This window comes from Halichoerus grypus, chromosome 1, assembly GCF_964656455.1.
Source record: "Halichoerus grypus chromosome 1, mHalGry1.hap1.1, whole genome shotgun sequence".
In the NCBI taxonomy this organism is placed as follows: Eukaryota; Metazoa; Chordata; class Mammalia; order Carnivora; family Phocidae; genus Halichoerus; species Halichoerus grypus.
Window position 1 is genome coordinate 66823503 of NC_135712.1, and position 19321 is coordinate 66842823.

Below are 19321 nucleotides of genomic sequence, written 5' to 3' on the forward strand. Positions count from 1 at the left end.
TATACTTTTAACTAAGAGGACAAAATAAAAGTTACAAGAAAGAAAAAAGTTATGAGACAAAATGGGGGGAGGTAGACATCTATTTTTCCCCTCTTCCTTGCCAAGAGATGATTGTGTTTGGCCTTAATAAAAACCCTGTGAGATAAAGTACCTTCGGAGAAATTGAAACAGCAAGAGAATAAGCGATTCACCAAAGATTACACAGTTAATAAATTTAGCTCAGACTAGAAACTGAGTTTTCTGATACCTAATCTAGTACTCTTCACTGTGTTTTTTTATGTGCTCTCTGTAACTGGTACTTGATGTTATTATAAGTTTATTTAGGGCCAAGACTATAATAGTCATCTTTAGTGATATCATCTTCCTTGGCCATAGTAGATATTCAACAGATATTTCTAGTCGAATCATAATTAGCCCCAATTATTAAAGGATACAGAAGAAACCGAGTTTCTAAAAGAAAACAGACTATAGCAACAGTCCCTAAAAAGCTTCTTCCTTTCTACTATCATTGGTTTCTTCCTTCCTAACTTCCTTTTTCCTCTAATTAGTTCATAACATCCCTTTTTTGCCCTATATTTTCTTGGACTAAATAAAGGAAAACTATTTCTAGCACTCTGCCATTTTAAATATCCAGGAAATGGTGTAACATACCAGTTTATTCTGCTGCAGGATAATTAGGAATTGTGAGAAAGTTTGTGAACCATTGGCATATTGAATCTTAGAGGTGAGTGAGTATTTTTGTGGATTCTAAATTACTTCATATTAAAAATACATAGAATTTAAGTTAAGAATGCTGGACTTACAGTGAGGAAGTATCTGCTAAGTTTCTAAACCAATTTTCTAATGTTATCACCAATGCTAGTCATAATAAACTAAAGGTTTCTAAAATAGGTCTGTGCACAGAATCAAAATATGCCAGATACTTGCATGCCTTTGGATCTGAGAGTCTTGAGTTATCTTAACAGTCAATGATTTTTATTTATACTATTAACAGAGAACCTTCAGAATGAGACCATGTTGGAAGAGTAGAGAGATTTGTAGACCAATTAAATCAGCTTTGATTTTGATTTCCAGTCCTGGCTTAGCCATTAGCTAGTTATATGACTTTGGAGCTCCCCCCACCCCCCATATTTTTTGGAGAAAAGTACGTTATAAAATTATAATTGTGATTTTAAATGTCATATTAGCCTCTCTGGAACTCAATTTTTATATCTATAAAATGCAGGGGTGGGTTATCTAGGTGAGGTTTGAAGTCTCTTCCAGCTATAAAAATTCTAATTCTAAAACATATATTCCAAGTAGAAAATAGTTGAGGAATCAGAGGTATTTGTTGCAGGATATCAGAAAGCAAAAGGTTAGGATACCAGAATATCATTAAATACAAACTAAAATGTCAAGTACATTAGAAAACCATGAACTGTAGGTCTTCAGTTTGAACTTTAGCTATTGGCATTTGTTTGAAAAGCTATAGTATATTGAATGATATGAAATGGAATGCAGCTGTGCTCAAATGCCATACCACGTGCCACTGAGGCCTCAGCCGTGGGGGCAAGGGGGGCTACTAACTGAGGGCTGAAGGTGAAGGGGCACAGGGCAAGGGCAGGACTTTGTGAAGTTTCCGTAGGTCCGTCGTGTGCAGTCCCTTCCTCCTCTCCCCTCCTCCTGCCAGGCCTCGGGAAGGCTGCAAACCCCCAGAAGTACTGACACTAGTGAGCCGCACCTGCTCTTCCTGCTCTACCATCTAGTTGTGCTGCTGCTGCTTCAGGAGAAACTCCAGGTCTTTCATATCCTCTCAGCCTGCTCAGGAAATTACCCTCTCGCCCATTTTCCCACCTGGCCTGTGAGGATGGGACAAACACAGATGTAGGCAGCAGCTAGGTAGGAGGAAAAAAGGAAACAGGGAAAAGACCGGAGGGAGAAGGGGAGAGGGAGTAAATCAAGGACACCATGAGAGGAGACTGGGATGAAGAAGAAGGGCAGCACACCGGCCCCCTGGCAGATCTGTCACAGCTTGGCCTGCAAAGTTCGAGATTTGAAGTCCCCTAACTGTGAATGTGTACTGGCCATCATCAGGTGTGAAGCAGGAGTTAAAGCCCTTGAGTTGGCGAGTCCACTTTCTGCTGCAGGGCTTACTGCCCAGGGGCTGCCTTCATTCCTAACTGCTGCCCACCCTTCCGGGGTCCACTGCACTCGACATGGTAATAAAGCACTGGCCATGCTTGGACCACCCTCAATGTTTGCTTGATTGCTTGTTTTTTTTTTTAAAGCTTTATTTCCAGAATATTTATTAATCACCTTGGTTTTTGTATCACTGAATTTAGACTTTTTAAAATTTATAAATGGGGGCACCTGGGTGGCTCAGTCGGTTAAGCGGCTGCCTTCGGCTCGGGTCATGATCCCAGGGTCCTGGGATCGAGCCCCATGTCGGGCTCCCTGCTCAGTGGGGAGTCTGCTTCTCCCTCTGCCTCTGCTCCTCCCCCCTATCCACATCTGTTGCATGCCTAAGAACAGTCTTCCAAACCATCCCCTGTTCCATATCCCCACTGTTGCTGTTGCCTGTACTGCCAAGGGGTCCTTGTCCTGGACTCAGTGCTGAGGGTATCCCACTCTGTCTTTCCTTCAGCTTTACTGTTCCGTATGTGCTGAGGAGTCTCTAGGGCCAAGGAGATGTGCCCACCCTGCTCATCATGTTCTAGCTACACAGGACCCCAGATATCCCTGCAACAGGCCTTTTTCTCAGGTTTGTTCTTACAAGAGTGGACCGCATCCCTGGTGTGTACTCCCCAGGCTCAAGGGGTTGCCAAGGGGCAGATGTTTGGAAGGCAGGAAAGCTTGGAGTCAGACCTTCAGGTCCCTGTGCATACATGTGATGATTTTGTAGACCAGAGCCAGAGGTCAGAAGAGAAGGAGGATATGCAAGGTCTTCCATTAGTACTCTTATCACCGGCCCCACAGGCATTAGGGTGGGACTAATTATTGCCTTATTTTTCTTTATATTCCTGGTACATGCTGATAGGTGATGCTTCAACTACCCCTAAGGACTCTAAGGGCAAGGACTTAGCTTTTTAATTTTATATTCCCATATACTTATGCCTATCACAATGCCTACCCAATACATGTACTTAGTACATGTTTGTCCAATAAGTTAAACAACACAGCTTGTATTGAATAATTTATAATTATTTCCTCTCCTTTATTGTCATTGTAAAGAGTTTATTGTAATATTTGTATGATTTTAGTCTTATGATTGCCCTTTTTCCCCCCAGAAAAAACATATCTCTAATTTTGTATTATCATTAAATGGGAAAACTAGATTTTAGATATAAAACTGAATTTTATTTTTAAATATATTTTTACAAATTGATTTCATAAAATAGGATTAGTTAATGGTAAGTAACAGAAAACAGGGTCAGGCAAACATGAAAATCTTGATTTTGCAGGACAGTAGTTCTTATAACAAGTTATATTAGTAACTGCCACACCCTGAGGGACTCTAGAATACAAGTTGTGAGAAAGAGTAAGACCATGTTCTGGAAAACGTAAAGATGCTGGTAAGAGCAGGGACTGGGTTTCCCTGCCAGGTTTCCCATGAATTCAGGGGGGAACCCCAAGATCCTGTGGGTCCAGTTCCCCTACTGAGTTCATTTGTGAGGAATGTGTTTGTGCATGATGACTTTTAATGCAAAATGCACATAATCATTAGAATAATTTTAAATACCAAATCAGCATGTTTTATTTTATTTTTTTAAAGATTTTATTTATTTGATAGAGACATAGCGAGAGAGGGAACACAAGCAGGGGGAGTGGGGGAGGGAGAAGCAGGCTTCCCACCGAACAGGGAGCCCAATGTGGGGCTGGATCCCAGGACCCTGGGACCGTGACCTGAGCCGAAGGCAGACACTTAATGACTGAGTCACCCAGGCGCCCCAAATCAGCATGTTTTAATTCACAAACTGATTTTTCACTATGGTAATTCATGTTTTAGGTTGGCCCCCCAAATTCAGTGACCTTGTGGACTTAGAACCTATCTGAAATGTCCCTAGTGCTGATATACCTGCTTTGGATACTATTTTTTTCACAAGCTCACACATTCTGTGACTCATGTTTGCTGCTTAAAAAAATAGTCTATTCGGGATGCCTGGGTGGCTCAGTCGGTTGATCATCTGCCTTCAGCTCAGGTCATGATCCCGGGGTGCTGGGATTGAGTCCCACATGGGGCTCCTTGCTCAGTGGGGAGCCTGCTTCTCCCTCTGCCTGCCTCTCCCCCTGCTTGTGCGCACTCTCTCTCTCTGACGAATAAATAAATAAAATCTTTAAAAAAAAATCTATTCATGATTCCACTGAGAGGTAACACATAGTTAAGCCACGGCAATGATTTGAGTTTTGTGCCTTAATTCTCTCAGGATTCATAATGTTTTATCATGTTTTGTTTTGTTGATAGTTTGTTTATTCTGTGTTTGCTTTCTACTCTTAACATTTTTAGGCATAATAAAATTTACTCATTCCAGCCCTTCTCCTCCTAGATGAGATGAGTCTTTCAGGAACACCTCATTAAAGGTATTAAATATCAAAGCAGTTACTCTGTGCGCCATCATGCACTGTCTGTTGTGCCATCCTGAATCATGAGTAAAACCACTCAATGATAATTGTTGGAAGAGTATTTCTGTGATGAAATTGCTCTGTTATAGCTTGGAATCCACTGGTGTTTGGAGTAGGAATTTGGTTTCATAAACAGTTTGAATTGTTTTTGTCATCTAGAAAATAGTTCCCCTTTCACAAGAAGATTTTGAAATGTCTTCAGTCTTAATTTAGTAGTAGTAATGATTCTGGGAGCTCTTTTTGCCTTCACAATAAGTTTTCCAACATTTACAAAGATTTGAGCAGACCTAATTCACATATTTCACTTCCCACACACTTACGCCTCTAAGGTAGGGCCCTACCTCTTTCCCATATGCCTGTTTAAAAAACTTTTTCTAAGTCTCTTAAGTGGCAATTATTTAAAAAAGGGGGGGGAGACTTGATATCGTGGTGATTGAATAGCGAAATGGGAGAAAAAGTAGTATCACATATATGTCACACATACTGTTCCTTCCCTTTCCTCTACCTCCAAGGCAGGAGAGGTTGACTTGCCTCCCTTTCGTGGGTATGCTTTTTGGACTTCCGGCCTCTCTTTTCATTCAAGGCTACTCTTGAATGAGAATATGTATGTTGGGGGTGGAGGGAGCAATGGGAGAAAAGGGTTTGGTTGGCAAGGAACAGGATAGAGCACTAAATAGAATACTGAGAAGAGATGAGCAAGAGAACAAATGGAATAGAAGCAAGAAACTACTCTTTACTAACCCTTGCAATTAAAGCCCCAGAGTACTGGGACTGGAAGGAACACAGTGCTCCTGTAATTACGGTAGTTTAATCTAACAGATACTCAATAGATAGATATTGGATTTAGAGGAATCTCATTTTGCAGGAGAAGAAATGGAATCCCACAAAGATACATTGCCCAGAACCATTCAACTAGTTAGTTGCAGAGCTGGACCAGAACCCAAGTCCTCCAATTCCTCAACCACTTCCTTTTCTATTAGAAGATACTCTAATGATGGTTTTCGTTTTTTTTATTCTTTTTTTAATTCCTGTCACCTGACACAGAGTAGGCATGAAATGTTTTATATCATTTTATTATTATTTCTTTAATCATGACCAGTGCACTCCTTAATCCCCATCACATATTTCCCCACCCCCTACCCACCTCCCCTCTGGTAACCATCAGTTTGTTCTCTATAGCTAAGAGTCTGTTTCTTGGTTTGTCTCCTTTTTATTTTTGCCCTTTGCTCATTTGTTTCTTAAATTCCACATAGGAGTGAAATCATATGGTATTGTCTTTCTCTGACTTACTTCACTTAGCATAATACTCTCTAGCTCCATCCATATCATTGCAAACGGCAAGATTTCCTTCTTTTTATGGCTGAATACTATTCCATTGTGCTTTTTAAAATACCACATTATTTTAAGACATGTTGAGCTCAACCATATTATTTGTTTGAATGGCTGGTGGCACTTACTAGGTCTGTTTATGAGTGGCAATCTAGTAGAAAGAATAGGAATTTTGGAGTCAACCTGGGTCCAAATCTCTGCTTTGCCCATTAGCACTTGGGCAAGTACCTTAATCTTTCTAAACAGAGGCTTTAACATCTCAACAAATAAAGATAATAGTAGCTACCACATAGGGCTGTTGTAATGAATGAAACAAGGTTATTTGGAGTATTTAGTGTGGCATGTGGCATAAATCAAAGGCTTCAGTAAATATTTGCGAAATGAATAAGGGTAACTATTACTGCGTTTGGTCTCCCTCATGGGGAGTCGCATGCTTTACCTTGCAGACGTGTCCTGTTTTTTACAGACATGTATCCTTAATGCCAGAGTTAAACTGCAGTTTGGCTAACTTCTTCTTATATAGAAATGTCTGCTTCAGCAGCCTCACAGCCTTCTAATTTTTTTAATTCCAGACTAATCCATGGAGGACAGTTGTTAAATGGATTGGCAGGTCCAACGGTAATGAACGCAGCCCCGTTCCTCTCTACGACGTGGTTTTCTGCAGATGAACGGGCCACCGCCACAGCCATTGCGTCAATGCTCAGTTACCTTGGTGGAGCATGCGCATTTTTAGTTGGGCCACTGGTCGTTCCAGCCCCCAATGGGACATCGCCTCTTTTTGCTTCAGAGACGAGCAGGACCCACATTAAAGATCTCATAGAGACTGTATTATATGCAGGTATTTTGCAGTTTATTTTCTTCCTGCTCTACTTTGTCTTTATCCCACTCCTCTACTCCACCCTGTATACCAGATCACTTCTTATGAAACACTTAAGAGGACCAAAATATACATATGCACATGTGTGCTTTTCTTGTCATGGAATATGGAGATGCCTATGTAAAACTTATCCTTTCTAGGAAGTTATTAAGTTTAAAATGTATTATTGCTGCAAAGAAGTTTATTTCTTAATTTTATTCTTCCCATACATTTACAACTAGGCACTGTAGAACACATTGTCTAGTGTCTTTTCTAGATACCTTATCAGAATAGAAAACTAAACATCATGATCCACAATAAATATTTGTTAACCATCTATTGGTAGCTGTTAAGCCCATTTTCTCCCTTGCAGTTTCCCCACTCCTCTCTGACCTGGTAAACCCAGGTCACCCACAGTTTATTCTTCTCTTCATATCGTATCCTCTCTATGTTTAGTCTATTAATAAGGGATATTGACCTTTCCAAAACATTTTCTTGGTCCTTTCTCTTTATTTCTAGGGTTAAGCCCTACTCCACACTTACATTACAGTCTCCTACAGACTCCTCCGCCCTGTATGCCTGTTTGTTATTTCCTTCTGCGTTCAGAAAACTCTTTATAAGTTTTTATATGTACTAAGCACTGTGCTAAGCACTGTAGTTTACTTTTCTTATGATGCCTTTTAAATAATTTAAGAGTCATTAATCTTTTAATGTGGCAATTCTAGCAAAATATTTTTAATGGAATGAAGGATCATGGGACAATATTTCAGGAAAGCAGACTGACAAATATGAAAGCACTGAAGCAATAAGTGGGAGGCTTCGGCTTCACTGGAACCATGAACCAGAAGGATGTAGAGCATTAATACGCGCCCAAAAGTGCTTAAAATCCAGTCATTTAAAAGACACAATTATCGTGTAAGTTTTCCGTAAGAAGAATGATATGACCAAAATAAAGTTTAAAATTTATGTGACACTGTTTTCAGTTTTATTTATTTACTTTTAAACTTCATTTTTTTTTAAACAAAGAAAAACTTATTTTATTTTTTCAAGATTTTATTTTTAAGTTGGTAAGATCACTGAGAATTGCGTTGCTATACAAATAGATATACAGAGCTTGAGAGACCTAAGTTGCCTGAGTTTGGAGAGACGTTGAGGAGTTGGGGAAGACTTCACCAAGAATATGATAATTGAAGTTAAGAATTTCATAGGAGTTCACCAAGTGTTCAAGTGAGGTAGGGCATTCCGTATAGAAGGAATAGCCACTGCAAGTGCAGATACGGTATGAGAGAGCTCCATATGTCCAAAGAACTGCACATAATTTCATATGGCTGAAGTAGTGTTAAGTATGTGTGTTTGGGTGTAGGTAACAAGTGGCAGAAAATGAGGCTGGAGAGATACGGGACCATATTATGATGAACTTTGTATTTATTCACTTATTAATTGAACACATCTATTTGGACCTCCTATGTATCTGTCCTTGTGCTAGGCACTGAGGTAGACATGGTTCCTGCTTTCATAGAACATACAGTGTCCCAAAGGAACAGACAGGTAAACGGTTGTAAAACAGGGTGGTAAGTGCTATAACCAAAGGCTGACAGTTGCTCTGAGACCTCAGGAGGAGCATCTAACCTAGATTTTGGAGGTCAAGTAGAGCTTCCTGGAGATGCAGCATCTAAGGTGGAGCCTGAGGGATGAGAGGAAGTTAGCCAAATACAGTGGGCAGGAGGAAGAACATACTAGAAAGAGAGGGAGCCATGGAGGAGAAGCTTTGTAAGGGATGAGAGCTTGGTATATTCAAGCAACGCAGAGCCCAGAGTGGCTTAAACTTGGTGAGAGTAGTGATAGATAAATTTAGCTAGAGAGCTAAGCCAGGCCATACAAGCCTTCTAAGCAGGGCTAATGGGCTTGAAATTCACTACATTGTAGGCAAAGGCAACACTCTGAAGCATTTTACACGAGAGAATTATACAATGAGATTTACATTTCAGAATGTGTTTTAGAGGGAATAAAGCAAAAGCAGAGGCTGTGGCATAAATAAAGCATTTAAACCCCCCCACCACCCTTATACAACTCCTTTTAAAGAAAAAAAATTGAGGGGCACCTGGTTGACTCAGTTGGTGGAGCATGCGACTCTTGATCTCGGTGTTGTGAGTTCAAGCCCCATGTTGGATGTAGAGATTACTTAAAAATAAAATCTTGAAAAATAAAATAAGTTTTTCTTTGTTTAAAAAAAAAAAGAAGTTTAAAAGTAAATAAATAAAACTGAAAACAGTGTCACATAAATTTTAAACTTTATTTTGGTCATATCATTCTTCTTACGGAAAACTTACATGATAATTGTGTCTTTTAAATGACTGGATTTTAAGCACTTTTGGGCGCGTATTAATGCTCTACATCCTTCTGGTTCATGGTTCCAGTGAAGCCGAAGCCTCCCACTTATTGCTTCAGTGCTTTCATATTTGTCAGTCTGCTTTCCTGAAATATTGTCCCATGACCCTTCATTCCATTAAAAATATTTTGCTAGAATTGCCACATTAAAAGATTAATGACTCTTAAATTATTTAAAAGGCATCATAAGAAAAGTAAACTACAGACCCAAAAATCCCGAGCAAAATGCTGGCAAACCAATTCTAACAACATATAAAAAAGGATTATATACTATGGCCAAATGAGATTTATTCCTAGGATGCAAGGTTGGTTTAACATCTAAGACTCAGCTAACGTATATATCAATAGAATAAAGGAGAAAAAACATGTGATCATCTTAATAGGGGGAGGGGCATTTGACAAATCCAACACCCTATCAAGATAAAAACACTCAACAAATTAGTCCATAGGAGCTCCCTCGGCCTAACAAAAGGCATCTGTGAAAAACTCACAGAAAAGATCATATTTAATGGTCAAAGACTAAAGGCATTCCCGCTGAGATCAGGCATAAGACGAGGATGTCTGCTCCTGCCCTGTCTAGTTAATATTGTGCCAGAGGTTCTAATCAGGATCACTAAATAAGAAAAAGAAAGAAAAGGCCTGTAGACTGCAAAAGAAAAAATAGAACTATTTCTATTGAAAACAGCTTGATCCTGATAGAAAATCCTCTGAAATCCACTACAGAACTACCAGATCTAACAAGTTCATCCTAAAAACACAGATTTTAGGTGCAAGAAAATGTGTTGTATTTCTATACATTAACAATGAACAATCCAAACATGAAATTAGGAAGATAATTCAATTTACAATAGCCTCAAAAAGAATAAAATATTTAGGAATAAATTTAACAAAATAAATATAAAACTTGCATTCTGAAAATTATAAAACACTGTTGAAAGAAATTAAAGAAGACCTAAAGAAATGGAGACATCCCATATTTGTGAGTTGGAAAGTTTAATATTGTGAATATGGTAATACTCCCCAAATTGATCGACATATTCAGTACAATCCGTCTACCTTTGTTGCAGAAATTGAAAAGCTGATTCCCCCCAAATAAAATTAAATAAATAAATAAAAAGATATTGACAAGCTGATCCCAAAATTTATGTGGAAATGCAAGGGACTCAGAATAGCCAAAACAGTCTTGAAAAAGAACAAAGCTGGAGAACTCACACTTCCCAATTTTAAAACTTACTACAAACTCAGCTTCACTAATTAAGACAGCAGGGTATTGGCATAAGAATTGACATAAATCAGTGGAACAGAAGTGAGATTCCAAAAAATGAACCATTACATTTACAGTCAATTGACTTTTCATAAGAGTACCAAGACAGTTTGGGGCACCTGGCTGGCTCAGTTAGAAGAGCATGCAACTCTTGATCTTGGGGTCATGAGTTCGAGCCCCATGTGGGGTGTAGAGATTACTTAAATAAAACTTTAAAAAAAAGGTACCAAGACAATTCAATAGGGAAAGAATAGTATTTTCAACAAATGTTGCTGGAATAACTAGATGTCCATATGCAAAAGAATACATTTGAACCCCTTCCTTACATCATACATAAAAATTAACTCAAAATGGATTATAAACCTAACGTAATAGCTAAAAACTCATAGAAGAAAACATAGGAGTAAATCTTTGTGACCTTGGATTAGGTGTGAAATCATAAAAGCACAAGTGACAAAAGAAAAAATAGATAAATTGGATTTCATCAAAATTAAAAAGTTGTGTTTCAAAGGACACCCATCAACAAAGTGAAAAGACAACCACTTTGAGGATGGGAGAAAATAGTTGCAAATCATATATCTGATAAAGGACTTATATCCAGAATATATAAAGAACTCTTACAACTCAGCAACAAAAAGACAACCAAATTAGAAAATGGGCAAAGGACTCGAATTTCTCCATAGAAGATATACATATGGCCAACAAGCCCGTGAAAGGTGCTTGTCATCATTAGTCATTATGGAAATACAAATTAAAACCATAAGGAGATACACTTCACATCCAGTAGGATGGCTATAATCAATAAAATGGAATGAGGTGCCGGGCTGGCTCAGTTGGTAGAGCATGTGACTCTTGGACTCAGGGTTGTGAGTTCAAGTCCCACATTGGGTGTAGAGATTCCTTAAGAAAATAAAATCTTTCAGGGGGCACCTGGGTGGCTCAGTCAGTTAAGCATCTAACTCTTGGTTTCAGCTCAGGTCACGATCCCAGGGTTGTAAGGTTGAGCCCCACATTGGGTTCCGCACAGGAGCAGAGTCTGCTGGAGATTCTCTCTCCCTTTCCATCTCCCTCTTCCCCTACCCCTAATCGTGCTCTCACACACACTGTCTCTCTCAAATAAATAAATCTTTAAAAAATAAAAATCTTTTTTTAAAAATGGGAAATGTTGGTGAACAAGTGGAGAACTTGGAATCATCATATATTGCTAGTAGGAAAATAAAATGGCACAACCACTTTGGTCCTTCATAGTGTTAAACATATATTATCATATGACCCAGCAATTGCATCTCTAGGTGCATACCCAAGTGAAGTAAAAACACATCCATGCAAAAATTTATACACAAATGTCCATAGTAGCATCATTCATAATAGCCAAAAAATGGAAAGACTCCAAATATTTATCAACTTAAGTGGATAAAAAATGTGCTTTATAATGGAATATTATTTGGCAATAGAAAAGAATGAAAGTACTGATACATGATCCAACATAGTTGAACCTTGAAAACATTATGCTAAATGAAAGCTGCAGGTCACAAAGACCAGATAGGATTCCATTTATATGAGATGTCCATTATACTCAAATCCAGGGAGACTGAAAGATTAGGGAGTGGTTGCCTGGGGCTGGGAGATTTGGGGGTGGGGGGCTGGGTAATGGGTACAGAGTTTCTTTGGGGGGTGCTGAAAAAGTCCTAAAATTGATTGTGGTGATGGTTGCACAATTCTGTGAATATACTAAAATCATTGAATTGTGCACTTTAAATGTGTGAATTGTGTGTTGTGCAAATTATCTCTCTGAAGCTGTTTACAAAAATGCCCATAGAGAGAATATGAACAAGGCAATCCCAGAAGGAGAAATACAAATGGCCAATAAGTATATGGAAGATGCTCATTCACTGTTGTTAATTAGAAGATCTGTAAATTAAAACAGTTCGTTAACTTCTTATTGCTCCTCAAACTGACAAAGAACAATGACATTATCTATGGTTAAATGTCTTATAGGAATATTGTACCTTTTGCTAAGAATATAGCCCTAGAATTGTAATTAAAATTATCCAACTGAGTGGACTCTAGAAATCACTTAGTCCAGTCCCTTTATTGACAACAAAGAATAAAGGATTCATTCAAATTAAAAGTTAATTAATGGCATAGGCAGGTCTCTACTCCAAGTTTCCTAACTTTTCTTTTGGGAGTCATGCTTTTCTACTAAATTGGACACAACAAAAGTTGGGACTTACAAGTGCCAGAACTCTGGAGGGAATGATCAGGACTCCTAGGATCTTTTTCTTATTAATGGTACCAAATTAAGATTGTTTGGATGTTCATTTTACTTCTAATTGTTTAGTATTTTACAGTAGCTAATCTTTTTATTCATTAAATTTTGCTTTCTGTTTCTTGGTTTCTCATTTTTGGATGCTTTCCTGTTTTGTTCAAATTCCCCATACAGCCTATAAATTGAGTCTGTCCTACACTGTGCTTTGGAATATCCAATCTTTGATCAAATAAACCTTCTCCTATCCTGTTAGTATCATATACTTTCTTCTGAGTACCATACTTATTATACAGTCAGATCTATTTCAAAATCTTATACTACAATACTGTTGGTTTTTAATGTTCTCCATAGAGTAACATTTGTTTCTGCCTCAGTCTTTTCATCTATGTAGTGTACCATAGTATGACCTCTTACCTATGACCTGCTGAAATTTATATCTTTACATACCTATTTTTTTTTTCACAAGACTGAACTAATTTTGCTAGGTATTATATTTTGCTTATCTTTTTATGCCTAGAGCTTAGTTAATGATTTGTTAGATAAATAAATACTTGAAACGTTGAACTTCTTATGTTGTCTGATTAACATTTTATTCTTTTTTTTTTCTCCCCTGCCCTCAGAATTTGGAGTTGTCTGCTTACTATTTTCTGCAACATTAGTTTATTTCCCACCCCGGCCTCCACTTCCTCCCAGTGTTGCTGCAGCTAGCCAGCGGCTGAGTTATCGGCGGAGCTTTTGTAGATTATTAAGGTAAATACACTTTGAATCACTGAGTGGTTTTGACTAGCACCTTCAAGATAATTTCACATTTATTTAAGGTAATTTAGGATGGTAATTTTTCAGCAACCCATTAATCAGGTTGCAAATAATTGATAAAGTAATTAAATATTTTAGAGCAGTTTCCTATCAGAAATCTGTTTTTAAGATTTACTTGTTAGAGAGAGAGCACATGCACGCGCGCGCAGTGCAGAAGGGTGGAGGGAGAGGGAGAGGGAGAGAGAGAATCCCAAGCAGACTCTGCCCAGAGTGTGGAGCCCACTGTGGGGCTAGATCTCCAGACCCATGAGATGATGACCTGAGCCGAAACCAAGAGTCAGACGCTTAACTGACGAGCCACTCAGGCGCCCCATCAGAAATCTATTTCTAAAAATCACCAAAAACAGGGGCATCTGGGTGGCTCAGTCAGTTAAGCATCTGCCTTTGGCTCAGGTTATGATCCCAGAGTCCTAGAATCAAGCCCCACCTTGCTTTGGGCTCCCTGCTCAGTGGGGAATCTGCTTGTCCCTCTCCCTCTACCCCCCACCCTGCTCATGCTCATGCTCTCTCTCAAATAAATAAATAAAATCTTAAAAAAATTTTTAAAAAATAAAAATGGTTTTCTTTTTGTACACAAATCGAAACCATTTTATAGCTGGCCAAAGTGATAACTCAGATCTGTGAAAAAAAATTTTTTTAATGTTTATTGGACATTTAATTCTGATTTTAGGTAACTAATTTTTCTTTATTCCTTTTTGACTGATGAGAAGAAACCTCCTATAAAATTTACTGTGTATTTGCTGAACATGTCCCTTAATATTATCCACTTAATTGACTTAAATTTTTTTTTTACACAGCATTCGTTTTGCTCTGCTGCAACAAATTGCAGTTGCCATTCATTGTGAAATTTCCAACATATTTTCTTCTACTCTCTTTCTTCATAAAATATTCAAATAAGCAAATTACAAAGTTATATCTGTGTGAAAAAAACAATGAGAACTGAGTCAGTTCACTGACACCAAGATCAGTGACAGAAGCAACACATGCTACACCCAGCACATTACAATAATATCTTACCCAATGCCGCAGTTAAAGGGAAATATAGTCCTGCCAAAAAAATAAAGTTGTGGTTAATGGGAAAGTACTTTTCACTGCTTCTGTTTAGAATTTTCTTTAAATTAATTACAATGAAATAAAATGAAAAATTCATTTCCTCAGTTGGACTAGCCACATTTCAAATATTCAAAAGCCGTATCTGGCTGGTGGCTAGCAAGTTAGCATAGCTGTGTAACATTTTTTTTCAAGCTTTGGTTCACAGCCAACTAATTTAGTAGGTAGACCACCTTTAAGAAAAAAAGAATGAAATAAGCTAGAATGGAAATATTATTTATCGCATGTAGTAAGGGTACATATTTTTTTGTGAGACTTTTATTTCAGAATATATGTATGGACGTGTGGGGAGATCACAAAGTAAAAATATACTTCTTACTTTGGAGTACAACAAAAAGTTTTTAAAAATCACATCTCTGTAGCACATAGAATATTGCCTTCCACATAATAGGCAAATAAAAATATTTGTCAAATTGAATGGTGACCAGTGGCGCATATGTGTAAGATGATGGTTTAAAATGATACGTTTTTTTTAATGCTGTTTAAGTTTTTCCCTATGCAGCACCAGAGTTTCAATAGCAATCAGGAGAGGTAGGTTAGGTCATATTATGCCAGACTAATAATTTGGACTAGTCTGTGGAAAATGAGGAGTCCTCCGAAGGATTTTAAGCTAAGGAGCTGTGTAAAAAATTGTTCTGACAAGGAACAGTACCTAACATTACTTCATTTCTTCCATTATTTGTTAAGTCTGCAGCATTGCCTCTGCGGGGTGCTCTCTAGGGGAGTTCTTTGGACCTGCCATGCCCCATCCCTCTAGCCTATCAATGTAATTTTCTCTGGTCCTTCAAAGGATGCCTGAACTCATTACTTTATATTTACTTTATATTTACTTTATATTTATGTTAATCAGACAACATAAAATATTGACTAGGGAAGTGGATTAATCAGAATAACTGCTTCTCTGGATTCTAATTCCATTTTCTGGGGAAACAGAAAAATCACTGGTTATGCTCCAAAGTTTTTACCACCATTATTTATTTATTATCTCTCTAAAATAAATCTTTAGGGGTTCCTGGGTGGGTGGTTCAGTGGGTTAAGCAGCTGCCTTGGCTCCTGGGATTGAGCCCAGCATCAGGCTCCCTGCTCAGTGGAGAGTCTGCTTCTCCCTCTCTCTCTGCCACTCCCCCACTTGTTCTCTCTCTCTCTCAAATAAATAAAAATCTTAAAAATAAAAAAAGTTTTAAAAATAAATCTTTAAAAATAATAATAATAATAAATAAAAAATTTCGAATATCTATCCCATTCTGTCATCTGCCTACAAATTTTGTCTGTGGATTCCTTAATTATTAACTTTCTGGTTTTATCTTTTACACTGAGGTATTCAACCCACCTAGAATCTACCTTAGGTATGTGATATTAACTAATGATGCAGGAGTTTTGTGGGATTTTTTCCGTAAAAGAAACTAGCACTATTTACTGGTTAGCAGTTTGTTAGCCCTCTGTTCTCCTCCGTTGTGCTTGTTCTTGAGCCATTTGCATACCATTTTTTATTACAGCCATGCAGTTTGTCTTGATATGTGATAGGATAAGGGCCTCCTTTTTCATATTTGTTTAAAGATAAGTTAGCTTTCCAGGGACTTTTATTCTTCCATATAAGCTTTAGAGCATATTTCTTAAGTTTCTAAAAATTCAACTTGAACTTTAATAGTGATTATATTGAAATTATTGATTAATTTGGGGCGAATTGACTATATAGACTGTCTCGCCATCTATTTAGATCATTTTCTATGCCCTTAATTAGATTAAAGATTGCTTTTTCTTTCCTCCCATAGAGATCTTGGGCTTTCCTAGCTATTGTTAATGGTATGTAATTTTTATTACATTTTTTAAATTAAACTTATTTGTGAAATAATTGTAGATTCACATGCAGTTATAGGAAATAATACAGAAGGATAACATGAGCTCTTTACCCAGTTTCCCCCAGTGATAACATCTTACAAAACTGTTGTACAATATCACAACCAGAAAATTAACATTGATAGTCAAGATACAGAACATTTCCATCATCACCAGGATCACATTTTTTGTCCTTTTGTAGCCACATCTACTTCCCTCCCACTCTACTGGCAAACACTGATCTGTTCTCCATTATATAATGTCGCTTCAAGAATGTTATATATATGGAATCATATAGTACATAAATTTTAAGATTGGCTTAAAAAAAAGAGAGAGAGAGAGAGAGAAGGAAACCAGAAAACAGACTCTTTACTATAGAGAAGAAACTGAGGGTTGCTAGAGGGGAGGTGGGTAGGAGATGGGTGAAATGGGTGATGGGTTAAGGAGGGCACTTTTAATGATGAGCACTGGGTGTTGTGTATAAGTGATGAATCGCTAAATTCTACACCTAAAACTAATAATACACTGTTAACTAACTGGAATTTAAATAAAAACTTGAAAAAAAGCATAATTCTCTGGAGAATCAACCAGGTTGTTTTGTGTTTCAGTAGTTACTCCTTTTTATTGCTGAATAGTATTCCATGGTGTGGATGTACAGTTTGTTTAACTCTTCACCTGTTGAAGGACGTCTGTGTTGATTCTAGGGGTTTTTTGGCCATTACAAATAAACATTTATATGCAGGTTTTTGTAGGAACATAAGTTTTCATTTCTCTAGGATAAATGCCCATTTATATGGTAGTTGCCATTATATGGTAGTTGCATGTTTAGTTTTTTAAAAAAATAAAAACCTGCCAGGCTATTTTCCAGAATTGCTGTACCATTTTTCATCACCACAAGCAATATACAAGTCATCTGGTTTCTGGGCATCTTCACCAGACTTTGGTGTTATCACTATGTTTTTGTTTTAGCCATTTTGATAGGTATGTAGAAAAGTACAATCTCTGTAGAGGGCAATTGGCATTATCTATTGAAGTTACAAATACACATACTCTTTTGACATAGCAGTTACACTTCTAGAAGTCCGTTCTCCAAATGTACTAGTGTACATATGAAATGACTGTAAGAGCAAAGGAATAAATTTATATATATTTATATATATATATATATATATATATATATATATATATATATATATATAATGCCTTTATATATCATATATACAATAAATACAAATCTCTCAGTGAGGGCTGGTTAAATTATGATATAGCAACATAATGGAGTACTACACAGCTCTAAGAAAGAATGAGGAAGCTCTTTATTGACTAGGGAAGAGTTCTAAGACTTAACTGTTAAAAAAAGTAAAATTCAGCAAATGGTTTTAATATACTACCATTTATGTAAAAAAATTGGGGAAAGAATATATATATACACACACACAGTTGAGAATATATATATTAATATGCACATATCTATAATATATATACAAATATGTTAATAAGAATATGTATATTCTTATGTGTGTGTGTATATATATTTACACACACACATTTGTATATATACATAGGCTTGTATATTTTCAACTGTTTCTGGGAAGTGCCCAAGAAAGCGCTAACACTGGTAATTGTGGGAAGAGGGGAATGGGGTAGGGACATGTTTTCCCCATATTTTTATACTTTTTGGTTTTGAGCCATTTGCATTGTATTGCCTATTAAAATCTTTGACTAATACAAACTTTAATAGCAATAAAACAAAAGTTCAAACTGCTCTCTGAAAATAATAAAACTAGCAACATGTATTTCTTTTTAAGCTTTGATTTTTTTTTTCCCCTCCACCTCGTTCATAAGGAGAAATGGTAATTTATCCTTTCAAATAAGCTTTTTTTTAACTGAACCTTCCTGTTCATTCTATGAAATAATGTTGGTAATTCATCTATATAGTAAACATTGACAACTTTAACCAATATGAACAAGAAGGGTTTTCATAAAAACAAAAAATTTAAAGAACTTTGAATTTATTACAAAACTGACAGTTATTTTCTCTTTCTGATTCTGGTGTTCCAGTTTCCGAAGGACTTACATTTTTCATGAGTAAGAATTTAAAATCAAGATTTTGAATCTGTAGTAATACTTTCTTTTACTTCTCTTTTACAGCAACATGAGATTTTTGATGATTGCTTTAGCATATGCCATACCACTTGGTGTATTTGCTGGTTGGTCTGGAGTTCTGGACTTAATTTTAACACCAGTGCATGTCAGCCAAGTAAGCATTTTATTTCATTATAAGTTGTAGGTATTTTTAGTTCATTTAAATTATAAATATTGTCTTCATGTTCTTGGTTTAAACTTCAAGGCCTGGGTAAAACATTATCCGATATCATTGTTGCAAAAGCAAGATCCTTAGGAAATAGTTAAAAATAATATTGATTTTCTTCCTGGATTTTGTTGACAGCCATGAATTTTACATTTATTTGGCTGCTATTAATGATGCTAATAAACAGAAATATAGAGAAGGAAAATCTTCATTTTGTTCACTCCATCCTAGTCTTGCTTCATACTTTATAAAGAAGTTTAAGATCCCATCATCAACTATATGACTACTTTGTCATCTAATTTCTCACTTTCTCTCTGGTCTCAGAATCTCATTTCTTTAAAAATAACCATTTCACCTATATGCTTCAGGCCATGTATTCCTTCTCCACACTTCCAGGTAGCATGGTAGAAAGGAGTAGAGGGCTTTGAAGGGGCAAATGGAAGAAATCCAGCACACTGGTGTGCCATTCCATTGCATGAGTGAGCAACAATTTGTCCATTCTACTTTTGATGAACATTTGGATTGTTTACAGTTTTTGACTGT

The 19321-nt window shown here is 37.0% G+C and overlaps 1 protein-coding gene across 1 annotated transcript in view; it reads left to right on the forward strand.

Moving 5' to 3' along the window:
* SLC49A4 (solute carrier family 49 member 4) overlaps positions 1–19321 on the forward strand; it is a 71094-nt gene that overhangs the window by 17500 nt on the left and 34273 nt on the right. Inside the window, exons 3-5 of the mRNA XM_036107394.2 lie at positions 6501–6766; positions 13326–13455; positions 18619–18727. Coding sequence (XP_035963287.1) covers positions 6501–6766; positions 13326–13455; positions 18619–18727 — 505 coding nt within the window. The remainder of the gene's footprint in view (positions 1–6500; positions 6767–13325; positions 13456–18618; positions 18728–19321) is intronic.